This window comes from Papaver somniferum, chromosome 9 (genome assembly GCF_003573695.1).
Source record: "Papaver somniferum cultivar HN1 chromosome 9, ASM357369v1, whole genome shotgun sequence".
NCBI classification, from domain to species: Eukaryota; Viridiplantae; Streptophyta; class Magnoliopsida; order Ranunculales; family Papaveraceae; genus Papaver; species Papaver somniferum.
Window position 1 is genome coordinate 20470702 of NC_039366.1, and position 26461 is coordinate 20497162.

At 34.4% G+C, this 26461-nt stretch overlaps 1 protein-coding gene across 1 annotated transcript; it reads left to right on the forward strand.

Annotated features, from left to right (window-relative positions):
• The first annotated feature begins 217 nt into the window (after positions 1-217).
• Positions 218-5825, forward strand: LOC113311033. Its single transcript, XM_026559879.1, has 15 exons — positions 218-338; positions 767-973; positions 1063-1174; positions 1261-1356; positions 1793-1897; positions 2193-2276; positions 2408-2523; positions 2693-2794; positions 2893-3006; positions 3098-3154; positions 3712-3778; positions 3907-3960; positions 4266-4340; positions 5044-5079; positions 5336-5825. Exons 2-15 carry the CDS (start codon positions 951-953, stop codon positions 5429-5431), a joined length of 1137 nt encoding a protein of 378 aa, XP_026415664.1. The 5' UTR covers positions 218-338; positions 767-950; the 3' UTR covers positions 5432-5825.
• The last annotated feature ends 20636 nt before the right edge of the window (positions 5826-26461 follow it).

Genomic DNA, 26461 nt, shown 5'->3' on the forward strand with positions numbered 1-26461 from the left:
TATTGGAGGTGAACATTCCCAGATTCTGAGGTTGTTTCTTCTGGCCACGTGCCCCGACTATTTACTTTCGTGGGACAACTAATGGGTCCAGCTAGTCCCTTCGTTGTACATTCTCAAATTTATTTTTGAACAAAAAGCAAGGGTAAAAACGCCACAAATGCAGTAAATAACAGGGGCAAAATGGTCATATAATTTATTGTCCTTCCTTGGGAAAAACCGATCTTGTTTACAGAAAAATACATTACACTCTTCTTCTTTCTTTTTTTCTTTCTCCAAATCTCAACGACTCCATCTTAATTTTCTCTATCTCTCTAAATTGAATTCGAAACCTAATTTTTGTAAGTTTCTTACTTAATTTATTACTTCTGTTATGTTTTTATTCGTTTATTTATTTATTAATAAGTTTTAGGGTAACATCTGATTTACTCATGTGGATCTATGAAATGAATTGTTGATGTTTGTTACCTTCATTATGCGCAATTTCTAGGGTTTTGTAGTATTTTTCTGTTGAATTCGATATAATCTGGACACTCTCTATTAATCCTGGAAGTATGATCTCTTTGAATTAGTTAGCGTTTCTTGATAGCTAGAGTTTATGATTTTAGTCAGTGCATTTTTGATGATATCCTAAGTTAGAAGGTATAAATTGGGAAATTTTTCCATTTATGGTTAAATTCTGTTGCCTTAATTGAAGTTATCCTGAACTACCATTAAAACAACTTCTGTTTCTGTTATTAACATTTTCTTCATTTTTCTGGTTTTGCAGGGGATAACATTAATTGCAGATTAGAAGATCAGTTCAGCATTTTTGGAAAAAAAACAACAAACAGATCTTTTTCAATCCGTTTGTCATTGGTGTGTGTTAATTTTACTGATTCTTTTGGGGATACTATTTGTGTGCTATATCAATGCTGGTGGTGAAATTTTGAGTCAAGTGGCATTACCATTTCATGATGGGTACCCCACACCGCAGGTTTGTTTTCATTCTACTATCTTGTTAACTTTTTTTCATCTTAGACTTTCTTCGCGTAGTTGCTTACTTTGTTAGTGTTTGCTTTGCAGAGATGCTCCTAAGAAATCAAATGATAGTGCTAGACTTGTTATAACTACAATAATGGGAGTTGTATTTGGGTTTTTTATTGGTGTTTCGTTTCCGTCTGTTTCAGTTAGTAAGGTATGTAATGTTGGTATAGAGAATTGTTTTTATATTCGATGGTTTTCATCTCTCTGGTGCCATTTCTGATTTCATTACATATGCAGTTTAATCTAGGCCTTACACCGTCTGTTCCCGTGTCCAATACTAATACATTCGCAGTAAGTCGACCTATGGATCCAAATAGTTCAGCTGATATAAAGGTACTCGGTCTGTTTTTTCTTATCTCCCTTTGGATACATTTATATACTTGTTCTTGATACTTATTACATAAACAAAAAAAAACACATATATGTAGGAAATGTTGGAAGACACCATTTTGTATAAGCATATAACAAATTTATATGTCATTCACTTCTCTAATTCTGCTCGATCTACAAAAGAGATATGTGAGTACCAAGAGGAAACAACAAACACACAACCAAGACCCTATACCCAAGATTCCAACTAAAACAAATTTGTAATAACATATATGGCATGTCTGTATACACCCCTCTCAAGAAAGGGGATTGAGAGGCAAATAACTCGAACAAATTTGATTGTGAAGTTATGGGATTCTGTATTTCGCTCAGTTGCATGAACATTGTATGCTGACTACATTACAACTTAACAATTTGGTGCTTTAAATTATTGTTCCAGGTATATGTTCCTACAAATCCACGTGGAGCTGAGTTACTTCCTCCTGGGATCATTGTTTCTGAAACTGATCTTTACTTGCGCAGATTATGGGGTGATCCCAATGAGGTAAGTGATGCATTTTTCTTATCATGTGTTATATTCTTGGCTCTGGTGTATTACTTTTCCTCTTTGCCTGTCCTTACTTGGACTTGTGATTTATGTGTTTGGTTACCTGCCTGTGAATATTTCTAGAGGCATGAGTAGGTAGGGTGTCAAGCAGGCATAATTTTTTATGAACACGAGACTGAAGGGTTTTAGCTGTAACCAATAAGATTTCAGTTTTATATGCATGTTAATTAGTTTCTGAAGAATGAGACTTTTGTTCATTTTACCAATGGTCTCTAAACTCTTAAACTTGCAGGATCTGCCCACAAAGCCTAGGTATTTAGTGACATTCACGGTTGGGATCGGTCAGACCAAGAATATCGATGCAGCAGTTAAAAAGGTTAATCAACAACAACAACAACAACAACAACAACAACAACAACAACAAAAAATCAGTCTTTTTTTTTTTTAATTTTTATTTAAATTTTGATCAGAGACTAAACATCTCCATTTGTTTTCATTTCGTGGTAGTTCTCTTCGAACTTCACAATTTTGCTATTTCATTATGATGGCAAGACTAGTGAATGGGATCAATTCGAGTGGTCAAAGCGTGCAATCCATGTTAGCATAAGGAAGCAAACAAAATGGTATAGCAACATAAATTTATCTTATTTGTCATTTAGATGCTATAAGAATTTCAATACTGTTTTTAGTTTATGTTGGCTGTTTTACACGATTTTTTCTGAACATTACAGCATTTGATTTTTATACTATGTGTACCTTTGTTGACATGCATTTTGTTTATAACTTGAATAGGTGGTATGCAAAACGATTTCTACATCCAGATATAGTATCATCTTATGAGTATATTTTCATTTGGGATGAAGATCTAGGAGTTGAGCACTTCAATGCGGAGCGGTAATAATTCTGTGTTTTTCAGTTACTTGAGGCGGGTGTCTTACTATAAAGTTGTATGTATCTTCTCATTTGTTTTTACTTTTTATACATTCATCCAGGTATATCGAATTGGTAAAGAAACATGATTTGGCCATCTCTCAACCTGGTCTTGAGCCAGATAAAGGATTGACATGGCAGATGACAAAGAGGAGAGGAGATAGTGAAGTTCACAAGTAGGATTTTTGTCCACTTGATCAAAATGTGAATACTGTTGTAGCATTTGTCATCTTAAATACTCAATATGTGTGAACTACATTTGTTCAGGGAAACCGAAGAGAAACCAGGCTGGTGTTCCGACCCACATCTACCACCATGTGCAGCGTATGTGTCAAACATTATTAAACTTCTTCAATCCAATAGTATTGTTGTTTTCTTATGGGTCTGTTTGGCAGCTTGGAAATGAAAAACGCTATCTAGGTTAGGTTTTTTTTTGGTATATTCAAGACTATCATGGTAATGGTTATTTTAAATGGTGTTTGTTTTCCACACTAGGTTAACGTAGTATGTTGTTTGTCAACAGACTTGTATACAAGCTAAATTAATTAATTAAAAAATAAATAAAAAACTAAACCATATAAATTTACGGTTATGAGCATAAGAACAATTTAAATAAAAAAAATAGTTATAAAAATAACTGTCTAACCCAGGAAAGGGTCAAGGTATTCCAAATTTTACATGAAATACAAAAACCCCACCTTTTTAGCCTCCTAAAATCTAGGTAGGATACACTATTCTTATCTTGACATGGAATAAGCTTCCACACAAACACAATATATAATTATTTAAGGAATAACCCAACCTATATTAGAATATCAAGGCCGCCAAACATGACCTATATCAAATATTTGATCTGATTCGGTTATTCTGCATTGATGCAGCTTTGTGGAAATAATGGCACCTGTGTTTTCTCGTGATGCATGGCGATGTGTTTGGCATATGATTCAGGTATTCCCATAGGTTTTAGATATCTGCTCCTTCATTTGAATTTTGATACCTCCACTTAAGGATCATATAGATGTTGGATGAAATAATCTGTTTTTCCTATAAGTAAAAGAATTTGTCTCTGCTTGTAGAATGATTTGGTGCATGGATGGGGATTGGACTTTGCATTAAGAAGATGTGTTGAGGTTAGTGGTTTATGCTATATTGCTGAAGTGTACTTATAGTAAACCAAGGTGGCAAGGCATATGGTCACATTCTCTGATGTATACATGTTGGATTAGGCCACTGCTAAATAGTCCTTACAACGCGGTGGAGTTGATAGTGAATCGATGGCAGTTATCCAGCATAGAAATGTTTTGCCCTCTTTTTTGTGATGTTTCAAAGTTGTTGTAGATTGTTGAACTTGAGCACTCAGTCTTATATTAGGTTATCAGGAGAAGTTTTTACTAAATCCCATTTTGTGTTGATATTGTTTTTGTTTTCTATGCAGCCTGCACATGAGAAGATTGGGGTGGTTGATTCTCAATGGATCATTCATCAAGTTATACCATCTCTTGGGAGTCAGGTCAGAACCTGCAATTCACATTTGATTTGTTGGCCTTTTCTGCTTTTTGACTATTTACGTTGAAAATATTGATGTATACTCCATATCAACATTAGTAAATCATCTAAACATTGATGTGATTATTCAGTAGATTGGATGGTCACTTAACTCTAGAGCTGAACCTACTCAGAAAAGATTCAAAGAATAGTTAGATCGAAATGTGATTGGAATTATACCATAAAAGCAGTTGACATTTTTACTTGCAGTACATACTCTAATTATGGCGGAAGATAAATATAAAATATTAACTAGATTAGTAATGGTTTGCATTATTTTAAGAGCACTTGAACTGAGAGAGCAGGTAGAATTCCTTATAGTGGGTCATTTTATCTTAAGAGTACTGAACTTGAACTGAGAGAGCAGCCAACCAAATCTGGTGAAATGGGCCCGTTAGATGAGGGCAGGTGGTTTTGGATTCATAAACTCCCAAGTCCCACGTGGATAATGATTCAGTTGTTAGTGCGAGAACTTACAGTCTTTGCTCATGTGTAGAAACTTGTTAAGGGACTCCTTTTTTTGGGGTGGCAAATTATCATTCTGTCTATTTTATTATTTTCATTATCTGATGATATTTGCACTTTTAATCTTTAACATTTCTCAATCTTTCTCAACTTCCGTTAAATTTTTCAGCTTTTTATATCCAATTTGGTTTGCCAATTTGCAGGGTGAATCAGATAAGGGGAAAGCACCATGGGAAGGAGTAAGTTGCCACTATTTTTCCTTATATTATTTTCAAAGATACAAATCTGATATTACTTTCACCCTTATAATGTCTCAGAGCAATTCCCTCAGTGATTAATTTGCGCTTAAAACCTGTAGCAAATTGAATTAAAAACCTTGAAAAAAAAAAGCTGCACGTCTGGGTTGGCAAATGGAGATATCAAAGATTTGGATAATAGTTGTATGTATTTTTCTCTTATATTAGCTAAAAATGTACTATCTCTGCCATTTGTCAGGTGAGAGAGAGGTGCAGAAGTGAGTGGGCAGAGTTCCAACATCGGCTTTCACGAGCAGACCAAGATTATTTGAATCAAAAGGGGAAAGTGGGGTAAAGTAGAGTTTCAGCACTCATATTATGCTGCTGATCTACCGCGAATACCTTGAATCCTTCTTTTACCCTCTTGGTATTGAAGGTCTAGAGGAGAGTTCGATTCTTTGGTGAAATTTTCTTCCTCAGGAAAGAAATGTGGTACTAGACCTGTGAAATTTCATTTTACTGATGTATCCACATAAGTATAGGAAGAACATTTCACTTTCTGTTCATAAACCAATACCTCAAGTATAGGTCCGTTTTACTTTTCTCTTAGCCTTTTTCTTTTTTGTCCCCACGGTAATCTCCAGGACCTGCTTATGATTGTTACTACTTAGCCTGAATATGTTGTTGTAGTAGTTTATGGTATAAAAAAGGCATTTAGGGTCTTAATTTAGTTTGTGTATTTTATTTTACAAGACAGTTTTGAGTTATATGTTTAGGCCAAGCACTATGGTGAAGGATTTCGCTAGCTATAGCTTATTTGAAGCCAAGGGAAATGGCTGTCAAGCTAACCTCACTATACTATCCCTTAGCTAAACGTGTTTTCGTTTTTTCTTCTTTCTTTTTTTTTTCTAAATTTTTTTCCACGGATTGATATATATAATAAGAAAAAAAAAGTTAAAATAAAAGAGTTAAAAGTGAAAAATAAAAAGTAAAATTGAAAATTCTTAAACAGAAACTAAGTATCCGTTGAAAGTCACACGGTTTCGGAAAGTAGTTCTTATTACGGAAACTGCCTTAGCTAGAATCCGCATCAGAACTGATCAACGTAAAAGTGTAGTTAAGGGAGTGATAAATCGCTTACCATAATGCTTGGCCTTAGTTGCGAATAATGTAGTTGGAAAAGAACACTACAGAATGGCAGTTTGAGGCTTTGAGCCACCTTTGATCCCGATACACATGTCTGAGTTTGGGTGTTTGTGTTTGAGTTTGCTATCGAGCTCCAGTTTTCCTAACTCCCCTCAACACTCCGAGATCTCTGTTCAACATCATTAACAATCGAACTTCTTGTCCTTTTTTTTTTTGAAAGTTAAATAAATTAATGAAAATTTCGGACACAAAGGGATATCCGACGTGTTGGTTACCCATATCTCATTACAATGGTTTGAGATATGTATCAACCAACATATTGTTGATCTCATCAACAGAATTTGTAAATACAGTTGGAATTGAAAGTTGTAAATCTAAATTAAGAGCAAAAATGATGTAGTCCGGCATCTGTATCCATTGTTGTTTACGTATTCTTCATTTGCGTGCTTCCTTTGCCAATATATCAACTACCGCGTTACATCTTCTGTGGTTAAATTGAATACCTAAAAAGTTGTCACATGTCACATGAGAGTAGAATCTTCATAGCTTCTGAAATTATAGCCTGGTTCCTCCAAAAAATGTTACTTGATTCATCTTGTGCATAGAGTTTTAACCTTCGGCAATCACCTGCCACCCAAAAGTTCTTTAGGTCCATATTTTTTTCCCAAGTAGCTGCTTCCAATAGACTCATAGATTCTGCTTATTCTGCAGAGGAGGCATTGAAGGTCCCAGCTCTAGCCTGAAATGTTGTTCCTGTATCAGAACGAAGCATTAAACCATAACCAGCAGGATATAAAACATCAATCCAAGAAGCATCAAAGTTAACTTTGGACTGATTAGTTAAAGGTTTAATCCATCTTTGATCTGTGCAATTTGATTGCTTGGAAGAACAGAGTCAGTTGTTGTCCTAAGATGTTAGGTTTTATTTTTATTTGCATTCAGAGGATACCCAAAATGCATGTGTCTGTGAACTGCTAAAGCTAATTGTAAACTTGTGGTAGATTTGGACTGAAAGATTCTAAGACATATTTCCTTCCAAATTAGCCAAAATTTTGTAGCCATTGTTTCTATATCACTATTTTTATAGATCCCTGCTATCCAATCCGAGTACATGGAAGAGAAGGAGAAAGCCGTATCATTTCTATGACTCATACTCACCAATGGAGGTAACATCCACACAGACTTAGCACAAGGACACTAAAAAAAAAACAGATGTTTTAAAGATTCACATTCATGCTCACAAAAGATGTATTTCATATCTTTATCTTTCATGTACTGACCCAGTTTCTTCCTACAGACAATGCATTATGAATAGAGTTTCATACAAAAAAAGAAAAAAAAATTGTGGGATATTTAGTTTCCAGAAAGATACATTTTCTAGCCTAGTATGATCAACAAATAAGTTTTTAGGTTTTTGATACATGGATTTCACAGTGAATATCCAATTTTGAGTGAGTAATCATCCTAGTTTATCTTGTTTCATCCTGCCATTTGTATCTGTAAATATTCGGATACCTAGGATTTTTCAGCAATGACTCGGGAAGTTATTCCTAACTTCCTTTTAATTTCCCTTCTCGTATTTGAGTCCAATAACTCAGATACAAGTGCTAAAATTTTAGTTGGGTATCACATAAAGATAAGAGATTATATTCTATACTGGGAATCCATTTATCTGTCCAGACATGAATTAACTTACCACCACTTATATCCCAGAAACTGAATTGATGACACACCCTGCAGAATACATCTCTATATTCAAGAAGATTTGTAATGTTTCTTAGAATGGAACACAATTATATCTCTAAAGTATTTATCCTTTAAAACAGAATTGCATAGAGTATTCTGCTTAGTTGCTAATCTCCGAGCCTTGTTCATCTTTTTAGCTTCTTTAAGACCTAAACCTCCTAATTCTAAGGGTTCCCAAAGAAATTCCCAGCTAACTGGGTAAACTTTTTAGAATTATTTTGTTTTCCTTACCAAAAATCTTTTTGGATTGTGTCGAATTTATTAGTTATTTTTTTTGGAAAGGAGAAGCAACCCAGTTGGTAGATAGGCAGACTAGATAGAACAGACTTATTAAGTATCATCTTACTCACCTGAACCATTGTTTTACCATTCCAACTTTTAGCTCTAGTCTCAACATTTTGCATAATTTTGTCAAATTTTTTTATTTGTTGATCTATCTATGAACAAAGGTGCTCCTAGATAAGAGTCAGTGATGCTTATTTTCTTTATTTTTAAGAGACTGATCATGATTTTTTGATGCCTAGAGTGTAAATTTATACTAAAAAATATGCTAGACTTTGAAAATTTTATAAGTTTCCCAAACGCGTTGCTAAATTAACTAATAATGTTTAACAGGGGGTTAGTCCACGAGTGAGTTGGGGGGAGTTTGATGTATTTTGGATCTTGGGGATTTTGAGGGAGTGTAAGAGAGTATAGGGAGTTTGAGAGAGTTTGGTGTTTTGAGTGTAGGAAGTTTGAGAGACTCTCCCAAAATCTCTACTCTTTTGAGAGATTTGGAGTGAGGCAAAAATACACTGTAAACTCCCTAGAACTCCCTAAGAAAACCCAACTCCCTAGCATTCTAATTTTTACCACTAACAGTGAGTTTAAGAGTTTCTTTCAAACTCCCCCACGACTAACGGGTTTTTTAGGGAGTTTGGGAGACTCTTCTAAACTCTCCCACGCCTAACGGGGATTTGGAGAGACTCTTTCAAACTCCCCACGACTAACGGGAAAAAACTCAACTACACCAAACTCCCTTGAGGACTAACACCATGTAAGAGATTTTTGCATCTTACAAGATTTGATTGACTGTTTGTCTAGAAATTTTAATTCCAGTAATGTTTTTGGTTTGTTCCTTAGCAATAAGGAGCCTTAAAAAGACCTCCGTACACGTTAGGAAGATATAAGGAGATCTCCTTGTCTCAAACCTCTTGTATGAGTAAGAAACTCGTCTGGTGTACCATTAAGTAAAAATGCAATAGAAGCAGTAGAGACACATAGGTGGATTAAGCCGCACCAGTTTTGACTAAAGCCAAATGCAGAAAGAGTTTGGAGGAAAACATCCCAATTGACCCTGTCAAATGCCTTTGACATGTCAATTTTCACCCCTACACCCCGATTCTTGGTTTTCATTTTCTTATGTGAGTAAATAACCTCACGTGAAACTATAATATTGTCTGCTATTAGTCTTGAAGATAAAAACCGGCTGATATAGAGAGATCATTCTTTCTAAGAACACCTTAAATCTATTTGCAAGAAGTTTAGATGAAAATTTGTAAGGGTGTTACTTAAACCAATGGGTCTGAAATCATTAGGAGTGTTTGGGTTCTTTATTTTAGGTTTTGGGTTCTATTTTAGGGATTGAAAAAAAGAAAAATCTCATTCATTTTTTATTTTTTTTTGCTAGGAAAAAGATTAATCATTGAATTGAATAGAGTTTACAGCATTTTGAATGAAGTGAGGACAGTTATTCTCACTTCATTCACCTGTTACATGTTGGACTCTATTGTGCTTGGCATCTTTGTCTGCTAGCCCATTCAGAACTCTTTTTAAGTGTTTAAAACAGATAACACTAATTTCTTGTAAAACAAAAGGCAATCATCTAAGACAGAGTTAGTCAATGACATTTTTGAGATAGTCAATGACATTTTTAGCATCACTGATTAAGTAAACATCGTGGAATTTATTTTCTTTGATCCATTTAGAAGCTTCAAGCATAACAGTTATTTTAGCTTCCTCAGAATTGTTGGATTCACCAGTAACTAACTTGCTTCCCTTGAACTCACCTATAGAATAAATAGCCACAATTACAACACCGCATTTATTAGTGTTTTTGTCAAAAGAAGCATCACAGCAGATTAATAGACAATTTTGGGGAATGTTCAATGGACCACTAGATTCACTGTCAACTATATATCCTCAGTTACTCTCAGAGCAGTCCTGGCAGTAATCAGAGGATTGATGGCTACATCTTGAAAGACTTTGGAGCATCTGTCTTTCCATATACACTAGGCAGTATCATAATAGTTACAAGGTGGTCTTGAAGATGACTAGAGGAAAGCCATTTAAAGATCCAAGTCTCAATATTGATGTTAGAATCGGAATCATGCATAACATAATTACCAACAACAGGAATATTTGACTAGATATATTTAGAAAATAAACAATTTAAGAGCATATGTTCTGGGTTTCAGAGACACCAGAATCACACTACCTGCAAGTGCCATCGTGTTTTTTATTGAATTAAATAAGTTTACTACTAATCGGAAGAATATTTTCGACACATTTCTAAAGGGACAATTGGGTTCCTGGTAGGAGGGAAGTATTATAAAGAGCTTTGTAGGTTTCAGTGTTTGGATTAGGGACTGAATTATGGGGTTTAGTTAACTGAAACGATTTTATTTCCTAATAACTCTCAATTATGTTTTAAAAAACTAACTGGAAAACCATCTGGTCCCGGTGATTTGTTTGGTTTCATCTCCTTTACTACCTTCCAAACTTCCTTTGCAATTGGAATTGATAGTAAGAAATCATTATCATGTTCAGATATCACCTTTGGGATTAAACCCATAAGCTCCTGATCTGGGACAATAGGATAGGTTGTAAAGAGATTTTCAAAGTGGAGTTTTAGTTCATTAGCAATTTAGGAATTTTTATTCAGAATATCCCCATTTTGATTAAGCATACAATCTATCCTATTTCTTTTTCTTCTTTTGAGAGTTTTAAGATGAAATTACTTTGTATTTCTTTCTCCTAATTTCACAAAATTGTCTCCTGCGATTTGTTTAGCGATCACTTCCTGTGTATTACAGAGGGTTTCTAACTCAAACATTTTGTTCAAAAGAAACTGTTTTTTATATAAATGATCATAGGCTTTCAGGTGGTCTATATCTTTTAAAAGTTTTGAATTTTTTTTGTCATGAACTCCAAAAAAAAAAAATCCTCCGGATTATAAGATTTTCTCCTAGATTTTTTAAGTTGTATAAAACAACATCAATTACATCTATGAATGATGTATCCCAAGTATTACAAATTAATTGGATATAAGACTTATCATGTAACCAAGTATCAAAAAACTTAAATGAAAATTTTTGTTAAAATTTAAATTAGGAGTTACATCCAACCTAATTGGACAATGGTCAGAGCCAATGTGAGGGAGATGAGTGATTGAAGATTCAGGATAATGGTTTATCCAATCATCATTGACAAAAGCTTTGTCCAACCTTTTTTGAATGTTCTTACAACCCTCCCTTTGATTATCCCATGTGAAATTATTTCTTGAAAAACCTAAGTCAGTCAGACTAGCCCTTTGAAGCAGTCTAATGAAAGGATCATCTTCCATACCGTTGAAAGACAAACCACCTTGATTTTCAGGATGATCAAGAACTTGTATGTAGTCACAAACTACAACCCAAGCCATACCAGATTGTGCTAGTCTAGTTGAAATTTCCTTCATAAATTTCCATGATTCTAACTTATAGGGTTTATAGGAAGAGCCATAGAAAGCAGTTAAAAGACAAATGTTTTCATGGAAGTTTGTTTTTATAAGAACATTTAACATATTATTGTTCTAGTGAATAATATCATAATGCAACCCCTCGATCCAATCCAAAGCCAAACCTCTTGTTTTACCAATAAGATCCACGAAAAAAGAGTTTGGGAAATCAAACAAAAGATTTTTAGGTTTCCGAGATTTTGTTTTAGAAAAAATAAATAAATACGGTTTTTCAATTTTTGTAAGTTGATCTAGATTTTGTATAGTTTTTTTATTCCCACACCCCTGCATATTCCAAGCCACTAATTTCATTAATTTGAACAGGTGAGCTTAAACTTATAGAAACTAGATTAATTAAACTAATGCAAGAATAAAACAGACAAAACAAATAATAAAAAGAGAAGGAAACCAGTAAGAGAATCAGATTGATAATAACAACAAGATAGAGAGATATGAAGTTTTACCTTACCCCCCCCTGTTTCTTTCATCAACAACCTTCATTATATCAGCAATTTTCTCATCCAAAGGAATCGAACAAGAAGCATTTAAAGTAGACTCTTTCAATAAAAAAAGATCCATTCTGATTTAAATTTTTCTTAACAGCTTCAACTTCCCCAGAGTGTAAATTCGAAGGAGAGAAAGAACGGGTTTTCAAAAAAATCATACAATTCACCACATGAATCCAAATCAGATTTGGTTTTTGAAGATTCATCAGAAGAAAAAAAATGTAATGATGACGGCAGGTTTAACAGTTTCTATATATCTCTTTACAAGGGTGAAAAATTGTTCATCTGATAGGTGAGGGGATAATAGATCTGCACAAAAAGGAAATGGAGCAAGTCAAGAGAGTGATTGTTCTACAACATCTCCCAAGATACCACCTATCGTAATTTGATAATCTCATTCCGATATGTCTTTATAGTCTGGAAAAGGTGGGAAAAGTGATGTTTCAGGGAGAAAGTTCCGAAAATAGCCTTTTACCTAAGACAATACTTGTCGGGTCTTCACGTAGGTCTGAATCCAGCCCATCCAGTGATCGACTGATTTCAACAGACTCTCTTACCGTATTTTACGATGTTATTAAATCTTTACTAGGCCCATACAAAAAGTCTGGAAACTCGTCTTCATCTACTATTATATTAGACTCCACTAAGCAGTAGGTGAGTGAAAAAATGCAGGGGAACTCATGGATGCATCCGAAAAAAAAGCGGCATCAATTTGGTCATTTATGAGGACTTTTAGATCATCCTTCCAACTCTGAGATTCATCATCGTTTAGGTCTACAAAGGGGATGTTATCATAAATTTCTCCAACATGTGATTTCCCAAGACAGTTGCTTTGTACATGACCTAGTCTATTATAAATGAGTAATATACCTTTTTTCATTGATTCTATTATACGTACAAGATTATTTTGTTAAGTTTTAAACCTATGATTGATTCAAAGCATATGAATATTTACTGTGTTATTTTTTGGTATTGGGGTTTTTCAATTCTCCAAAAATAAACTTGTACTTGATCATGTTGGCGAATTGGGCCGGCATACCCATTACACCTTGATTATTCCCATTTAAGTAAATTATTTAAATCAAAGCTCTAAAAAATATTCTCTAGCCGATAAGAATATTTAAATAACTGGGATTAATAAATTTCTTTTTTTTTTCTTTTTTTTATAGACGGTGGACTGGTTATGTTATTTCTATGGAATTACTTTGTTGCCAGTAGTTTTGTTTGGTAATAAACTCTCATCGGGAATTAGACTCACTTTTGTGTAGGAAGTACCTCGTTGGAAGGGAAATTTTCATAGCTTTTAAGATTGACAGATTCTTCTCTGACTAGTTTCGAGATTTTATAAGCAACCTGATTATTATTCCTATGAACAAAAGAAAAAATATATTTATCAAAAGAAATACTCGTATGTTTTATCTCTTTGATGATGTTTCTTTGCTCCCAATGAAAAAAGGAAATATCATCAACAATTGCATAGATAACTAGTTTAGCATCCGCTTCTATATGAATTTTCTTTAATTGTGAAATGACGAGGGTACCAAGTACACCACAATCTTTTGGATATCAACCTATAAGTATACCTTGCATGATCTAATATAGACATTGAAAAAGTGGGGGTACAACAACCACACCAAATATTTCGCTTAACAATCTGTATGGACAAACTCCAATATACTTTCTAGAGAATCAACTAGACAGTCAGACTCAATCTAGATAAAAAAAGTATATCAAAGAGTTTATATCTCAATCTCTAGATTTGATATATACTTAAGCAAATAGAAATCTGCGAGTCTTTATCAAATACTAGAGAGATAACTTGGATGGTACCAAAGACCAATATCCAAGTGTCATTCAATTTAAATCAACAACCAAAAGGTCGGAAATTCTAATTGATTGAACAACGCACAACCTCTGATATTTCAATTATATAACAAAATATAATGTGGAAAAGAAATAACACAGACACCAGAATTTTGTTAACGAGGAAACCGCAAAGGCAGAAAAACACCGGGACCTAGTCCAGATTGAACATATACTGTATTAAGCCGCTACATACACTAGCCTACTCCAAACTAACTTCGGTCTGGACTGTATTGAACCCCAATCAATCTCACAATGATCCAAGGTACATTTATGCTCCTACGCCTCTCATCCCAGCAGGATGCTACGTACTTGATTCCCTTAGCTGATCTCACCCACAACTAAGAGTTGCTACGACCCGAAGTCGAAGACTTTAACAAACAAATCTGTATCATACAGAAAAGTCTACGGTAATAGATAAATCCGTCTCCCACGAATATACCTACGAGTTTTGTTCCGTCTTTTGATAAATCAAGGTGAACATGAACCAATCAATAAACCGGTTTTATATTCCCGAAGAACATCCTAGTATTATTGATCACCTCACAATAATCTTATTCAACGCAGCGAAAAAAGATATTATGGAATCACAAACGATGAGACGAAGTGCTTGTGATTACTTTTCTATCTTGCCTATCGGAGATATAAAATCTCAATCCAATTATTTCAATTGTACTCGTATGATAAAAACAACAAGATCAGATCACACAACTACAAGAAAAGTAGTATCGGTCTGGCTTCACAATCCCAATGAAGTCTTTAAGTCGTTAACCTGGTTTAGAAGAAGAAACCAAAGGTTAAAGGGGAATCGACTCTAACTATGCAACTAGTATCACACGTAAGGTGTGGGGATTAGGTTTCCCAGTTGCTAGAGTTCTCCCTTATATAGTTTTCAAATCAGGGTTTGCAATCAATGTTAGCTTGGTAACAAAGCATTCAATATTCACCATTAGATAAAAACCTGATTAGATTCAAGCTAACATTTATCAACCGTTGGATCGAAAATTTAGCTTGTTACACACAAATGAAATGTCCAACTTTGGGTTTACGAACCGTTCCCAAACATTAACATTTGTTGGTTCAACAATAGTTAACCAAATGGTTAGCCATATGATTACTTTCATATCAACCATATTCTTCTTCACCATAACTAGTTCAAAAGACTCAAATGAACTAGTTAGAGAGTTGTTCAATTGCTTAGATCTTGTGTAACTACACAAGACACAATCGAATCAAAAACGGTTTGATTCGCTCGAATAGGTTCATGAACTTTATAGCCACGGTTTGCAAAAGCATTCCTTAGTTTAAATAAACATGATTTCAAGAACAACTGGTTTTAGATATAACCTGCTCAAGTTCGCGGACTTAAGATCATGGAAGGAGTTCACGAACTCCAGCAGAAATTCTTGGGTCGAGAACTTCCGCCAGTTCGCGGACTTGGCTCACGCCACTTCCATTTCTCTTGATCAGCAAAGTTCGCAAACTTTTGTTCAAGGAATAAGGACTTATACATATATGTGTTTCCACAACAATTCTTATATCCTAACAATGGTTATGTAATCCAAACTCTCATTTCAATCATTGAAACATTCTCAGAGGACGGATAAAGCCGTTATTCACAGACCATTTTTCGTCAGAGAAATTTTCAAAGTGATTGAAACATAACATGACTTTCGTCACTAGGTAAAGATGAATTCGGCTAAAGCGAAAGCTTACCAACACATATTTCGAGAAATAGATAGGTGAGATAAACTCGGCTCGAAATACCAAATGTGCATAATGAAAGTCTATATATCAAAACGACTTTTGTCTCAAGAGTAGGAGATAGAATAGATAGACTTTTGAGTGACAAATAAGTTCAAGTCTCCACATACCTTTTAGTCGATGAAGATCCACCAGTTCCTTGAGTAGTCCTTCGTCTTGTATGATGATTGTCATGGAGTTCTTGAGCTCAACTACACTGTCTATCCTAGTCCGAGACCTTTAGCTATGTAGGCTAGAAATCAAGACTTATAGTAACAATCTCCCCCATTTTCAATTTTAGTGGCAAAACTATTAATACATATGGAATACAAAAAATAAATAAATTAACTTTTGTAGCTCCTATTCCACATGCCTAATCTTCAACATTACTCGAAATCTTTGTCACTTCCAAGTACTCCAATGATCCCAAAGGTTGTAAGTTTAGCATCATCGTTATTGAAAATCCGTAGATATAACAACAAGAAAACAATAGTTCTCAATCATTGTTATACAGTGTCATAGTATCATTACACAGCGTCAAAGTCCAATTGTATCACAACTTCAACAACAATACTATGGTGATATGTATCACTCCCCCTTTGTCAATACTCCATCTCACATGGAAACCACTCCCCCTTACATAATGATCCGAAAACCATATGTATTTGTAGTGTGAACTACATATTAATTCTCCCCCTTTTTGTCAATAAAATTGGCAAAGGTACAAGAACGGGATTCTAATGAAATTTCCGAAAGTGACATTTCTTGACCAAAAGAAAGCAAAAATATCAACTTGTTCTTTAGATGCAATCATAAAGCCGAAGCTAAATGCATCCATCAAGGAGTTTATAAAGATACAAGATAACCCCTATAATATTCCACAACTTCACTCCCCACAAAGAAATGGCAATTAAGCGCAAGTTCAAAAGAACTCTCCCCCATTAAATGTCATTCCCGAAAGAACAACAAGAGCGACCTTAATTTCGAAAGAAAAGAAGGATTTCATTGGACATAACAAATCACATACAAGTATGAATTTAAATCCAAAATACTCAATTAAATTAACCACAAGAGAATTCATGATTAATTTAATCGAAAATGCTCAACATAAGTGAACTTATGGAGACTTAAAAATATTCAATTAGATTAATCACAAGAGAACCCATAATTAATCTAATCGGAATACACAACCAAACTAATCACAAAAGGTAATCAATTTAATTGATCATGCTCGTCATAAGAAAACTTACGGAGGAACAACTAAATAGCCAAACAAGATGATTAACTTAGTTGAAAATGCTCGACAGAAAGTACCTCATGGAACAACAACTAAGCCAAAACAATAACTCAGTCGATAGAGCTCAACATAAGACACCTTATAGAACAACACAATATATACACAAAAATTGTGGATCGGAGATCGACCTAATACCGTGGAATAAGTAAGGACTCATTTTATTTTCCATAACCATTTGCACAATGACATACAATAGACATAATCCTTGAAAACAAAAGATTTTAACCTATCTTCCATCAATAATTGACATAATAGGCTTAACTTTTGTATTTGTCAAAAGTCCATTCATTCTTTTATCAATATATGCATATTGACATATGAAAGACTTTACTTTTGACAAGATATGGGACAATCACAGTTCACGGACGCAAACACACATATCTCATAACAAATTGCAATATATAAAACCATAAAGATTAATACTGCAAAAATCATCTTCGAAACAAGTTTAGAATTTAAACCAACAAATCTAAAAACATGAAGATGAAACCGTTGGACATAGCAATGTGTAATCACAATAATGTCTATTACAAACTCTAGTAATCCTTCTAAAAAATAAGAACAAATTCTCATAAGAAGTTTCCTAGGCAACAAGACAAACTCGTAATGCACATACAAGATGATTTGTCCTTATAGGGTGGAATCAATCTTTTTCACATGGATTTACACCAATAATAGCTACCAAAGGCGTATAAAATGATTTTCTTAACAAAGAATAACATACAAAGTCAATAACGACTATGCACCATAGTTCACAAAGGATGATTGTGAACATTCAAGAATTCCGTAGCACTGCGTACTACTTTCCATTATTGAACTTCTTTCTTTGTGATTCACCAACGAAATACTTGTAAAAGCTACAAATTAGCTTAGAAGAGTAGTACTCCAAGAATCCAACTGCCCAAGTTCAAGAGAAGTGGAACAAGTGCAACGAAACGGAGCAAAATACTCAGAAACAAGAGACAGGACAAATACCAATCTTAACTCATCAAAATTCAAGTTTTCTCATCTCCATTTTGAAGATAATCCAAAGAGGAAGAGATTTCAAAAATAATGAGGTCAATCCGAGTTCGGACGAAGAAGTTACGGCCAACACAAGTTTACCGAATATCGACGTCAAGTATGCATACGGGTTTGCAAACGAATTTTCGTATCCTGGAGCAATATGCAGACGGGGTTTTCGAACTTAAACCCCTGGATTTTGGTTTTAAATGATGTTATGCATACTAATGTTTTCAAACCTAAACATTTAAGAACCTTAAACACAGATCAAGTTAGGTAGAAATGAACGATAAGCAAGGTACATGGATCATTATAAGTACTCGAACAAGTAATTAAAAACATAAAACTTTCTCAAGTTTATAGACATACATTTTTAGAAAAGTCCAATTGAATTCTAAAGCCTTACCGAATATAATCTGTGCGCCCCAGTTGTTGTGCTTCCCTCACTGTATACATAGCAGGGCATTTCTTGGTGAGGATGCACTTTCAACACAAACAAGTTGTGTTGAGGTGAACAATGTCTTGCTCACCATGGCACCAAGAAAGAGTTTCTTTCCAACAACTCTTAAATCTTGTAGTGTTGAGAAACTCCCAAGGAACTGTTTTTATAAGTCATCAAAGAACTTCAAGGGAACCCAAAAAGATTTGTGTTTCTGATTTCTTGTTTTCCAACTTATAAAAAACAGTTTTTGTAGATAGTTTTTAGTACTGCGAAGGGAAACTCTTTTGATAAAAAGAGACGTCCTAGATTCTTCATAAAAGAAGACAATACTACTATCTTGATAGGAAGTATCAGTAATTGAGCAACAAATCAATTCATGCTTTGAGGTGATACACTCAGATAACTGAGATTAAACTCCTCTTGTAATTCGTTTAGTTTATCACAACTAATTGGATAACGCAGAGGAAGAGCATCTCTCTCACTGATTAGTAAATCAATATCAACCTCAACATGAATATTATTCATCATAACTTGATTTAGTCTGTTAAGAGATTCTTGCTCTTTCTGGAGGTATAACTCAACATCAAGAGATAAGCTCTCAAGCTTCTTTCAAGCCCTGAAAACACTTCAAGAGATTTTAAACCTGGTGGAGGTTTAGATAGAATTTCTTCTACAGATTTTATTAAATCAGTCATGGAAGAGAATTCTGAAATCCCTGGATCTGGTGGTGCATATATTGAGATATTACTACTGTCCACAGAGTCAGATCGCTACAAACACAGACTTGTAAGGTCTTGAACGTGTTTGCCTGCTCTGATACCAATTGAAAAAGTGGGGGTACAACAACCACACCCAATATTTCGTTTTGCAATCTGTATGGAAAAACTCCAATATATTTTCTAGAGAATCAACTAGACATTTAGACTCAATCTAGATAGAAAGTATATCAAAGATTTTATATCTCAATCTCTCGATTTGATATATACTCAAGCAAATATAAATCTACGAGTCTTTATCAAATACTAGAGAGATAACTTGGATGGTACCAAAGACCAATATCCAAGTGTCAATCAATTTAAATCAGCAACCAAAAGGTCGGATATTCTAATTGATTGAACAACGCACAACCTGTGATATTTCAATTATACAACAAAATATAATGAGGAAAAGAAATAACACAGACACCAGAATTTTGTTAACGAGGAATCCGCAAATGCAGAAAAACCCCGGGACCTAGTCCAGATTGAAGATACACTGTAATAAGCCGCTACAGACACTAGCCTACTATGACTGTAGTTGAACCCCAATCAATCTCACACTGATCCAAGGTACAATTATGCTCCTACGCCTCTGATCCCAGAAGGATGCTACGTACTTGATTCCCTTAGCTGATCTCACCCACAACTAAGAGTTTCTACGACCCAAAGTCGAAGACTTTAATAAACAAATTTGTATCACACAAAAAAGTCTACGGTAATAGATAAATCCGTCTCCCACGAATATACCTACGAGTTTTGTTCCGTCTTTTGATAAATCAAGGTGAACAAGAACTAATCAATAAACCGGTCTTATATTCCCGAAGAACAGCCTAGTATTATTGATCACCTCATAATAATCTTAATCGACGCAGCGAAAAAAGATATTGTGGAATCACAAACGATGAGACGAAATGTTTGTGATTACTTTTCTATCTTGCGTATCGGATATATAAAATCTCAAGCCAATTATTTCAATTGTACTCTTACGATAGAAACAGCAAGATCAGATCACACAACTACAAGAAAAGTAGTGTAGGTCTGGCTTTACAATCCCAATGAAGTCTTTAAGTCGTTAACCTGGTTTAGAAGAAGAAACCAAAGGTTAAAGGAGAATCGACTCTAGCTATATGCAACTAGTATCACACATAAGGTGTGGGGATTAGGTTTCCCAGTTGCTAGAGTTCTTCCTTATATAGTTTTCAAATCAGGGTTTGCAATCAATGTTAGCTTGGTAACAAAGCATTCAATATTCACCGTTAGATGAAAACCTGATTAGATTCAAGCTAATATTTCTCAACCGTTGGATCGAAAACTTAGCTTGTTACACACAAATGAAATGTCCAATTTTGGGTTTACGAACCGTTCCCAAACATTAACATTTGTTGGTTCAACAATAGTTAACCAAATGGTTAGCCATGTGATTACTTTCATATCAACCATATTCTTATTCACCATAACTAGTTCAAATGACTCAAATAAACTAGTTAGAGAGTTGTTCAATTGCTTAGATCTTATGTAACGCAAGACACAATCGAAGCAAAAACGGTTTGATTCACTCGAATGGGTTCATGAACTTTATATCCACGGTGTGCAAAAGCATTCCTTAGTTTAAATAAACATGAGTTCAAGAACAACTGGTTTTAGATGTAACCTGCTCAAGTTCGCGGACTGGGTTCGCGGACTTAAGATCATGGAAGGAGTTCACAAACTTCAGCAGAAATTCTCGGGTCGAGAACATCCGCCAGTTCGCGGACTTGGCTCACGCCACTTCCATTTCTCTTGATCAACAAAGTTCACAAACTTTGGTTCAAGGAATAAGGACTTATACATATATGTGTTTCCACAATAATGCTTATATCCTACCAATGGTTATGTAATCTAAACTCTCATTTCAATCATTGAAACATTCTCAGAGGACGGATATAGCCGTTATTCACAGACCATTTTTCGTCAGAGCAATTTTCAAAGTGATTGAAACATAACATGACTTTCGTCACTAGGTAAAGATGAATTCGGCTAAAGCGAAATCTTACCAACACATATTTCGAGAAATAGATAGGCGAGATAAACTCGGCTCGAAATAGAAAACGTGCATAATGACAGTCTATATATCAAAACGAATTTGTCTCAAAAGTAGGAGATAAAATAGATAAAATTTTGAGTGACAGATAAGTTCAAGTCTCCACATACCTTTTAGTTGATGAAGATCCACCAGTTCCTTGAGTATTCCTTCGTATTGTATGATGATTTCCATGGAGTTCTTGAGCTCAACTACACTTTCTATCCTAGTCCGAGACCTTTAGCTATGTAGGCTAGAAATCAAGACTTATAGTTTTGATCACTAACATTGACAAACATGCTTGAGATAGAAACGCATGCGATTTCGACCGAGCAATGCTCTAACAGACATAAACTAAGAAAAAGATAGAAACCAGAAGGTATACACTTGGTATATAGTTTCCAGTTCGAAACCGAAACTTAAACTATAGAGATCAACCCAAGTGTTTGTAATTAACATGCAATATATTTACTTTTAATTATAACTAAAATAATAATTACAATTATGGAAAGTAAAAGTAAAGACACAACAAGATTTTATTAACGAGGAAACAACAAATGCAGAAAAACCCTGGGACATAGTACAATTTTGAATACTCTCAGAATTAAGCCGTTATACAAATACACTACCAACTTTGTATGGTTGAGACCCAGTAAACTACCCCTAGTTACCTAGTTTCCTCCCTGCGCCTACAACCAATTTGGCCAACACAAGTGAATCCTGAGATATAGTCCACTATTTTAAGTTGCTTCGGCCTCTCTGAAGACTTTAAGCACTCAACAATTTCAATCGTCTTCCAAAAAGAAATGACTAATGTGTTTGGTAACCACTCTCCTATCTCTGGAAATTAATTATAGATATATTTGTTGAATGTGACAAGGGATTTTCGGTTTAAAATCAATTAAACTCCTTTTGCGGGTTAGATCTTCCAAGACCTAGATTAACAAGTTAACCAGATCGAGTCAAACAGAACTACCAGATCCGGATACTGAAGAGTACCACCAAATCTTATTGTCTATAAATACGACTACAAATAACAAGTATATCAAAAGATAAACTAGATCTAGTCGGATCCCAGACGATCAAGTTTATGCACAAAGCAAATCACAAAGATACGAAACCAATAAGAAAAATCTTATTGTCTTCAAATCTTCGATAGTCTTCTGTACCTGCACAATAACAAACTTGATTCCGACTTATGATCGATCACGCACAGAATGGAGTCTGTTAACAATGGATGATCACAAATCAACGTTAGATCTGAACTAACGCTAATATTTTGATCTAATTTGAGTGACCTTATGTCAGAAGAGAAGGATCTCAAGAATAATCAAACTAGGTGCAATCAAGAGTTAACAAACCGTTAGTCAATCAAATCAATAATTGAAAACTAAAATAACAATATAATTATAGTTTCCCACCAACGGTACTAGTAGTAGGAGACGCTTCTTTATCCCAAATAAGTCTTTAAACAAGCGGACGTAAGAGATTTCACCTAATTAGGTTACTCTCCTCTCCAAGTAATGTTATTAGTCGATTACAGCAGTGACTACGAAACGAAGTGCCTGCCTCATGATCAGTTTGTAAGACGAACAAACTTCACTATTTCTATACCAAGGTAGTTTGGACACCAAGGAATTTCCATAACCAGAAATATTCTTAAGATATACAATAAAGCACCTAAATTCAGTTTTATGTAATTCTAACCAATATCCAACTGTATAAGCGAAATCTCTTAGACAGCTCAATATTAGCTAGCACTTAACTAATATATCTTTCCATAGATATGTTTTGCTTGCTGGTAAAATAAAACATATAACTTCGAGAATCTCAAAAAGATTCTCAACCATTTCGGTTTGGGATGTCACCTTGAGTATCAAGAATATCTTGGAACAATTAAGAAATAAGATTTAAGCACGTGTTCAAAGTACTCATTATGTCGACATCTTGAAATTTCCTATTTTGAAAACCCAATTTCCAAATCACACAAAACCTAAAGTGTACGTGACTTAGAGAAGTCGGTTTTGCCTATTGGACCGGTTCTACCATGACTCCTATAACAAGTTAGGATCGGTTCTACCTTGAATCCCAATATAGGTAGGATCAGTTCTACCTTGACTCCCATCATAAGATTGGTTCTACCTTGAATACCTATATAGGTTAGGATCGGTCCAACCTTAATATCTTCAATAAAAATTGGTCCTTCAATCCTCTTGATTTCCTTTCAACTACGAAACAAGTTCGTACGTCTACTTCCTTAAACTCATGTAATTAAACATAGTTTTCTAGGTATAAAATCAAACCTATGTTCATTACTCAATCTAATAATGAGTTACAAATATTATGTTGATGTTGCAATTACGAAGTTCATAAGTTAAACATTATACTTAGTAAATCAATATACCAATATAAAGCACTCATCACTATTGACATATTGCTCTTGGACACTTTGATCACAATATGATGATCAAGTCTCTTATACTAGAGTTTCATGTACATATATTTTCATGTTATGTTTTCAATCAGAAAAGACTTGAAAGCTTATAATATAGAAATTGAAACAATTCAAGTCATGTATTACTAATCTCAAGTGGAAGGATGACGTCATCATTGATGTCGATACGTCTTCGGAATCTTTAGGTCTTCAGAGTAATAATTGTATGTCTCAACATTTCTAGACTTTCTAGTCTAACCTAACGAAGTTGACTCTAGTAATCTAATCAAGTGACTTATGAGATTTGATACTAAAATACGACAACCAATCTTGACATACCAACGCTTGGTGGGTTACCGAGCAATGCTCTAACAAGTTATAATTTCTAGCCCGAATGAATGTTTCACGCACAACTCTACATTTTGCCTCTTCAGAATTCAAACAGATGTTGGAGAATGTCCCTTTAATGCCTCGACAGTGACCTGCATGATCTCGAAATACCAAACCAGAACCAGAATTGTTATTATCATAGAAAAAAGATGCATCAATATTAATTTTAATAAAACCTTCATCGGGTGGTTTCCAATCAGAATTAGGTAGAGGAGACTAGACAGTTATAAGATTAATGTTATCATGCAGACTAATTTGGTGAATGCATTGAGACAGGTAGTAGTTAATTATACTAATTGAGTTAAAAGGGTTTAAAGATGTTCCTTAAAAAACATATTCACATTTGTCTTTCCATAAGAACCGTGCACCAATCAAAAGCTTGTAGATCCAACAATCATTCCTCATGACCTAATTATTTGAGCACTAACTAATAACCCATTGAGAGGCTGAAGCTCCACTGCTTTTAACTCAATCAATGTTTTATGCTTCTCCATACTGCTTTAGTATGCCTGCATTCTAACATAATATATTCAATAGTTTCTGCATATCTTCTGCAACTTCCACATTGAGTTTCAAGATTAGGATCGAAACTGGTCATCTTTGATCTTATTGAGATAATACCTCTTATGCACTTCTATATGAAGATATTAATTTTGTGTGAGATACATTGCATTTCCATAAGGCTTTCCATATTTTAGTATCAACAATAACTCCATTGCCTTGAACATTATTTGTGGTATTTGTCAGCATCTTGTATGTGCTCTTAACATATAATTTTTCATGGCATCCAAATTTAAGTTGTCATCTTTTGAAGTATCAATGAACATATGAAGTATTCTGGAAGTTGTATCCAGTTCGAATGTTGGTTGACTAAATTCTCATACCAAGAATTTGTGTTTGGCAGAAATAGTTCACTGGCAAAAACAAACTGATCATAATTTTGAGTGACCGGAACAGATGGATGATGAATTCCAGAAACCCAATTTTCCTTTGACCATTGTTGATTTCCATTATCCTGCATAATCTTTAAGAATTTTTCAACGTCATTCCAGACCCATGAAATATTTCTTGAAGATTCGGTAACGTTATAATGAAGAATATCATTGTTCCTGAAATATTTCGATGAAAGCATTTATACCCATAACTGATAAGCCTCTGTGAAGATCCTCCATTCTAACTTAGCTAACATTAATAAGTTTAAATTCTCTAAATCCCTAAAGGAAAGGCCACCTTTGTCTTTATATTTACACAATTTATGTCATGCAATTGGATTAAAACCTTTATTTGAATGATGTACCCAGAAAAATCTCATTTGGATAGCAGTTAGTTGATCCGTGAGTTATTTACGAATTAAAAAAACACCCATTTGATACAGTGGAACTGAATCGAGTACGTTCTTAACCATTGTTGATTTACTTGCTTGAGTCAGAGATATAAAAGAAGATCCTAAAAAAATTTACTCAAAATTATCTTTAATGGATTTAAAATATTATTTCTTTAAATGTCCCAAAATCATTGGGATCCCAAATACTTATCTTCGCCATTCATTGTTTTAATTGCTAGAGTTTGAGTGAGAGCTGAAGCAACTTCTGGCTTAGTAGACTTGCTAAAATAAACTAAGGATTTTTCCAAATTGATTAGCTGACCCAATTGAGAGATGAAGTATTAAAGAAGATATAGTAAGTTGTTAACTGAAGTAAGGTTGCTTGAGTGAAGATTAAGCAATCATTTGCAGAGTAGATGATCAATGGTTGGAAAATTACCACCTTCCACTTTAATACCAATGATGGTTTGTTGTTTTGAGCTTTTGTAAGATGCCTTGAAAGAAATTACATTGTTAGGATGAATAAGTAAGGTGAAAGGGTGTCGCCTTACCTTATCCCTCTAGTGGGTTTAAATTCAGTGTAGGGAAACCATTAAGAACCATAAAGAGAGTGGTGGTGCTGATGCACTGATATATAAGATCACACCAGTAATCATCAGAACCAAAATATTGTAGAACTTTGATTACGAAATTCCACTCGATCCTATCAAAGGCGTTGGAAATATCCAATTTGAGGGCAATCTAGCCATTCTCTCATGTCTTCTTATTTATAGAATAAATAATATTTTTGAGCAATGATGATGTTGTCAATAATCAACCTTCGTTAAACATAAGTTGCTTGATATGGAGAGATAATTTTCTCCGTTAAAGGCTTCATCCTATTTACAATTATCTTTGAGATAATCTTATAAGAAGTAT